Genomic DNA, 6,953 nt, shown 5'->3' on the forward strand with positions numbered 1-6,953 from the left:
TTTTGGAGTTTCAATTTCAGTTGGATTCTCACGAGTGACTGGTTCAACTTCTACACCTGTGTCTTATGGGTCATAGCTGTTAATGTCTTCCTCCATACTGCTTGTAGATTTCTTGTGAAGTGTTTCTAAGAACTGCTGTTGATCAAAGTACACATATCACTTTCTGTTAATAGCTTCAGAACTGCTTTTCATATTTTTCCTCTTCCGAAGTTCCCGGCTGTAGCAAGAATGAATTGATTTTGTTTAAGAAATGGATAAATATGTATTAGGTGCTTACATTACACTGTAATGTACTTTACAAAACAGTATTAGACGATATAGTAGCTCAGATGATGAAAAGCTGCCTTTGAAACATGTCAGTTTCAGTGCTTTTGATTTACATAATGTGTTTCTAATATGAACACAAAGTCAGTTGCTCATGTTTTACTCTACAATTTTCAAAGAAAGTGTATCTTTTTTTCTTTTTTTCTTTTTTTTTTAAAAAAACCTTCGAGATAACAAGTTACAAATTCCCCACCCCAGGGCTCTTTTATAGGAATGACAGAGCACACACCTTTTGTGTTTGTTGCTGTTGAAGGATTTGGATTCTCATCTCAATGTGCTCAGTCCTTACTCAGGACAGTGCCTTAATGTTAATAAATGTGTATTTAATTACAAACTTTGAAGAGTCTGCCAATATATAGAATATTCATTTGGAGTCCTTGCAAATAAGTGGAGGATTCTCCATTGGTCTTTTAACGTAAATTTGACGTTGTGTGAAGATATTGTTAAAGTACCCGTTGTTCTTCACAGTTTTGTCCAGGACAGGGATGGTTTTCAAATGGAAGACACTCTGACAGTTGATGATTTGTTTGACTTGGACTATGGAGAAGAAGTGTGATACAAGCAAGCTACTAAGCTGAGAGGTAAGTCTGCTGATGATTCTGTGAGTGAGCAAGGTGCTCTTCCACAGCAAATGAACTGCATTTAAAAAGTATGTTGAAGCAAATACATTGTTTACCTAAAGCTTCAAATTAGGTTTGTTAACTTGATACTTAATTACGATTTTTCACACTATTATTGTGGAATGTGTTAATCTTTGTAATATGGCTTACTGAATAAAAAGACTTGCCTTTTATACTTACAGTAGACAACTGTATCAGTAATTTTTAAGGATTATTGATAAATAAAATTACAGTCCATCAAAAATCTCCTTCATCTTGAAATTATGTAGTACACCTGACAAAACAGAAGATCCAGCTTGTCATATCAAAACAGCCAACATTTTAGCCATTCAGATCCAAGTTCATGTAACAGTACATGTCAATATTCAGCTGGACGGTGGGGGGGGGGGGGGGGGGGAAATATGCTGTAATTGTTATTTCTCGGTTGCCACATACAGCAAAGAGATGGCTACCTCCGAATCTCACTATGTACCTGTTGTTTCGCTAAGCGTAGTACGTATAATCCGGAAAGTTGTTAGTGCAGTAATTATTTCTGGACTTACACATTCATAAACAATATTTTCCAATTAGTTTAGATCAGTGGTTAACAACTGAGGGTAATTACTCCCGTGATGGGTGAAATGAAATTTTCTGAGGAGTGAAAATGAAAGAGTTGTTTAAGTTTGTTTCGGTCTCAAAACTTAAACCCATTACTATCATTAGTGTTTCATAGTGCTGGAATACTGCCTACGCCAGTGACCAATAACTACGTTTTTTTTTTTTTTTTTTTTTTTAAATGCTAACATTAATTCGTGACACAATGTGGCAGAGGATGCAGCTTGTGAAACGAATGTATGAATATTATGTTCCTCATACATATATATATATACATGTTTTGTACCATGCATCTATGACAGTATACTTAACACACAGTCATCACATATGCTTGAATATCTCAGGAATATGCCTTCACCGAGTTGTAGCTAATTCCCACGACAGATCAGAAATTGCTTCATTATTTACTCCACAGTAATGAACGAATTAACTGACAGCACAACACAACAGTAATGTAATGGCTGGTACATTTCTGTAGGGCTTACACATTATTATTAGTTACAGTAGTCAGACACAAAGCATTGTAACCTGAGTGATTTTAAATCAGGGTGGTGGGTGCGGGTGAAGCAAGTGCCTCTAGGAAGGAGTAGTGTGGAGGAAGGATGTTTTGTAAGAAATGTCTACCCTCAATGTGGACAAATTTTGTTTTCTGAGAGGGGCTTATAAGTATCACTCACTGTGCATTGACAACTGCTTCTTCATTACTTCCCCCCCCCCCCCCCCCCCCCCAAGGAAGCAGTACCAATTGTCTCACTGACTTGTTAGTTTGTAGTTTTAATTCGTTTCAGAAGTAAGAGCTTACAAAGAAAATTCTTTTCCATTCTGAAGTGTACTCAAGCACTAACGTTGACTGAGAGGGGAGGGGGGTACCAGATAATATCTGATTTTACTCATGGTAATCGTCTCAGAAATGTGACAAATCACTGGTTTCGCAGTCTTATTATTATCTGCATTGTAATTTTGTCTTCAATAATCAACTGGATGCAATGAAAATATTAACAAAACCAAGTTCTTGTTAGCTATGGCTCACTAATAAAGCAACGTAATGGAAGAACATGTACAAATATTGAATAATGATTGATTATTTACGGGTATTACTAAATTCTGTATTGAGCTATTTAAGTTATAAAACTCACCTAGAACATTCTTCTCACTCATGGACCTTTCCTCGAGCTCTGAAATGAAGTTCTTTAAAATACTGCATCAAGCACCCAGTTTCTCACTTTTGTTGGAATATGCTTCTGTCGTTACATCACAGAATACTGATATTTTTTGTATCTCAACAATTAAATCTTCTGTATTTATTTTACTTTCAAAGAGTTTATTCAGCTCCCTGAGTTCTCGAGGCAGTATTTACATATTCATAAGTTAACAATATTGTAACACAGTGCAAGTACAGCGTACACAGTAATGTTGTACATGAGCTACTGGAGGACAGCTGCCAGAGTGACACACCATGCGTGTGCACTGGCCCAGTGGAAGAAAAGTGGTGATGTAAGTGTCTTAGGGGTCATGGGCCCCATTTACCACAATACCCCGTGAGGGGTCTGGGCAACTCAGAGTCGCCAGGGCAGTCACCAGGCCCCTACATTGGTGTCTCGGTGTTGCCACAGGTGTCCGCTAATTGAGTGCCATTTGACACAACACCCCTTGAGTCGCAGGAGACACTGGCTAGCTGCCCTTGGCTAATAGCGCCCATAATCAGCAAAAATTCTGTGCCTTCAGACATGCCACCCCATATAAATGAGTAAGTAAATGGACAATGAACATACATTTGTGCAAGATAGGTGTCTATGACAATGATGAAAAAGAACTTCACAATGTACCATGAGTTTTGTGATAGCTTTACCTATCACTCTTGTTTTAATGATAGATCTTATCTGCTCTGGTTTCTTTTCTTTTTTGATATTTTGGGATAAAATATGAGAATATGTCTGCATGGTAGATCTTTAATGTAGTAACAAAATACTGCTGGGGAACTACATAAGATTAATGAAAATAAAATAATGCTATCACAGAATAAGGATGTAGAACAAAAGTTACCTACACAACTTATGAATACATGTAAATTTCCTGAAGTTCGATTTCTTTCAGAAAAGCCTTCTGTGCAACTGCCAAGAATGAGTATTGGCAGTAGATGATGATACCAACAAAGTTTGGTATTATGTGACTTCTATATTGTTTCCAATATTATCATGCACAGGCAATAGTATTTTCAAAAATTATTTATTTTTTGGGCCGTATGTTACTGTGAGTTTCTCTGGTTACTGAGACAGCTTTTTCAAAATATCATGACACTGTAAATGTTCACAGAGGATGAGGGATGTAATGTAAAGATACCAACAGAAACATTTACTCTCCACTCGGGGACTTGGTGTGATCATCATCGTCATTCTTTGGTACACCAGGAAACATTATTAAAAATTTGGAAACTTGCACATTTGTGAGGGGATATAACCACCACACATCAGTATTGAGTGTAATCAAGTACACTCAATGTAGTGACACATTATCACTTCATTAGGACGTAAAAAGAAAAGGAAAAAGATTATAAATTAATTTAGTGTCAGCTGAGTAATGAATATTTCATTTTATGACTAATTATTTGTTTAGCAGAGATGATATGCAATGCTACAGTCACAATCACTACATTATACAGACAACTCAAATGTTATCACTTATATGAGGAATTACAAACACTGTCAATGTTATACTAATCACAAGCCTTACAATTGGGAGCAGTGCACAATAAAACCAGATTTCTTATTATAAGTTATCAATAAGTGATACTGCTAACATCAAAAGTTGCTGGAACAAAGACCAGTCCAGGTTGAAGTCCAAAGGCCTCTGTAGGAGGTGGTTGCACAAACTGGGCAGTTGTTCCAAGAGTTGGTCCTCCAGTTGCTGTGGTCCCATCAGCTGCCATCAATGGCCTAACTGTACAGCATCAGTTAATGTCAACATGCCTGCATGTCCTCCATCAAGCTGTACTAGCACAGGAGGTGTACTAGATGCTGATTGCTGCTGTGGTACAACAGTTTCAACAGAGAGTGGAACAGGTAATGGTGATGGCTCATCTGGATCATCAATGTCAGCAACTGGTGTCAGTTCTGAAGGAGCTTCAGTAGATGCTGAAGCTTCAATAGGGGATTTGAAGACTCAACCTCTGGATGACATTTCCTGAAAAGTATCACAATTGTGGGAACACAACAAATTGCTCTAAATATTGTGTTAAATGCTACACATGCAGCTGTCCTTGTTACATAATGAAAACTAAATTGACCACGTATCCCTCTCTCAAAATTTTAAATTGTTTCTGTAAATCAAAGATATATTACCACCCATTGTACTGCAATAATTGAGATTAACTTTCATGGAAATAGGCCTATCTTCCCCTGTAAACAGGAGGGGGGGGGGGGGGGGGGGGGGGGGGGGGGGGGGGGGGGGGGGGGGGGAGGAAATTCTGCAGCTCTAACAAATAGCTCTTTTGCCTTAAGCTTCTCTTCATAACTTTTCCTTTTCTCAGTATGCCTCATCCACTATCTTGTATTACTCAGCTCTGTTATGGCTTTCTACAGCCTCAAATCTTAATGTTTCATTGTTGATTATAATTTTGTCACACACTGAACTTTCTCTCATGGGGCCCAAACTAAAGACTTCCCGATCTAGTTATAAAGAGCTTCTACACCTTTTGCTTTCTCATCACAAACTACTTACCACGGACTTCTTGGTTCTGAATACTTTAGCTCTGATTCAGATGTGCAGAGATACTTCTATTAATTGATCCTCATACAACAGTACTGGATTGTGTTCATAATTATACGCAAGGAAATAGGATGCACAAATTTCTTTGCATTACTTTGCTGCTCTTTTCTGAAGTTAACATACTTGTAGTTATTGTCGGATTGAAGGAGACAGTGAAAGAACCAACTGAAGCAAAACTGATAATCTATCTCAAACCCCTCTGTCCCAAACTCGAATTGCATGAACAAGCTTAAATGACACTTATCCTTTCCTTCTGTTGTTTTTCATCAAACACTTCCTGAAGCTTGCATGCTGATTGCAAATAAAATTGTCGGTGGTAGAAGGATTTAGATACTTACTTCCGATGCAACTTAAGGTCCCAACTACTGGCATAGCACTTGGGACAAAGATCACAACTGTATCGTTTCTCTCCCAAATGCCGCCGAATGTGATCATCCAATTTTGATTTTCTTATGAATCCTTTGCCACATGTCTGGCACAGGTGAGGGCGTTCTCCTGAAAAGGAGTAAGTATTCATACAGAATTATGAAAAACTGTTTTTACTAAATACTGATTTTATGTATCACCCTGATTTCAAACTTATCTCCAAACAAGCAATGATGCGTGATTTACAAAGAAACTTACAGTATGAGGCATCACCTCACTTATGGAAAACTTACATAAACAAAAGTAACTGAGGAATGAACATTACCTACAGACTGGAACACAGAAGCTCAGTTTACTTATTTTACATCCCCCCCCCCCCCCCCCCAAAATACATATGCACTTGTACACATTGTTCCACTACTTGTACCTGACAGGGGATGGGGCTGCATTATGTGAGGTAAGTGGCATACAGAAGCGGATATGGGTGAAAGGAAGGAGGACATAAGCAAAATTTATGTTTGAGGCACCTTGGGTGATGAGATCAACAGAGTAGGGACATGATCCCTGATGAATAGAATGGGGAAGGAATTCACCAATTTCTTTTTGACAAATTTAAGAAAATCACATAAAACACATATGGAAGGTTAGACAGTGATTTGAAGCTCTTTCTTCCTCCTGGATGAAGTCCAATTGCGCCACATCACTAGGTGGGAGGGATGGTGGACGAAGGAGGCTAATAGTGGTAAGGGCAAAGAGAGGAAGCACCAGGGTGGGAAGGTACAAGGGCACATTAGAGATTTTGCTCAGATGCTGGCAGAGGCACAGTTTGTTCAAAATGTCCTGAATGAGGTCTTCCTAGACATGGATCACCTGAAGCTGGTAAAAGTTAGTCGACTTTTTGTCAAAAGTGTTTTACATCTGCCTGCTGTCAACAATGGCAATCTAAAAATACAGTACCTGTTTAAAGAAATTACTGTCATGCAATGCATGCAGTATGCACATGCTTAGAGGCAGTGCTGTGTAAGGAAAGTGCAAGTTGTTCTTTCCACACCTCTACTGTAACTATGGTTTTCAATGTGTTGGGCTGTAGTAGATGGAGCCTGATTCCTCAGCTGCTCACACCCCCATCCCCTCCCCCATAAATTCGTTCAGGATGTCATGAACAAACTATAGCATTACATTGCACATGGCAAAATAGGAGGGATGGGGATGTGAGTACAGAATTAAACAGCTTCTGCAAACAAAAATTTAAACTCATAGATCTATGAGTAGATAGACAGTAGG

General features: G+C 38.4%; 1 protein-coding gene across 1 annotated transcript in view; it reads right to left on the reverse strand.

The window, feature by feature from the left end:
• Positions 1 to 2,838: 2,838 nt before the first annotated feature.
• The window catches only part of LOC124788670 (oocyte zinc finger protein XlCOF7.1-like), an 88,006-nt gene continuing 83,891 nt past the window's right edge, over positions 2,839 to 6,953 (reverse strand). Inside the window, exons 9-10 of the mRNA XM_047255952.1 lie at positions 5,642 to 5,798; positions 2,839 to 4,718 (exon numbers count right to left, since the gene is read on the reverse strand). Coding sequence (XP_047111908.1) covers positions 4,643 to 4,718; positions 5,642 to 5,798 — 233 coding nt within the window. The 3' untranslated portion in view covers positions 2,839 to 4,642. The remainder of the gene's footprint in view (positions 4,719 to 5,641; positions 5,799 to 6,953) is intronic.

Source organism: Schistocerca piceifrons, chromosome 3 (genome assembly GCF_021461385.2).
Source record: "Schistocerca piceifrons isolate TAMUIC-IGC-003096 chromosome 3, iqSchPice1.1, whole genome shotgun sequence".
In the NCBI taxonomy this organism is placed as follows: Eukaryota; Metazoa; Arthropoda; class Insecta; order Orthoptera; family Acrididae; genus Schistocerca; species Schistocerca piceifrons.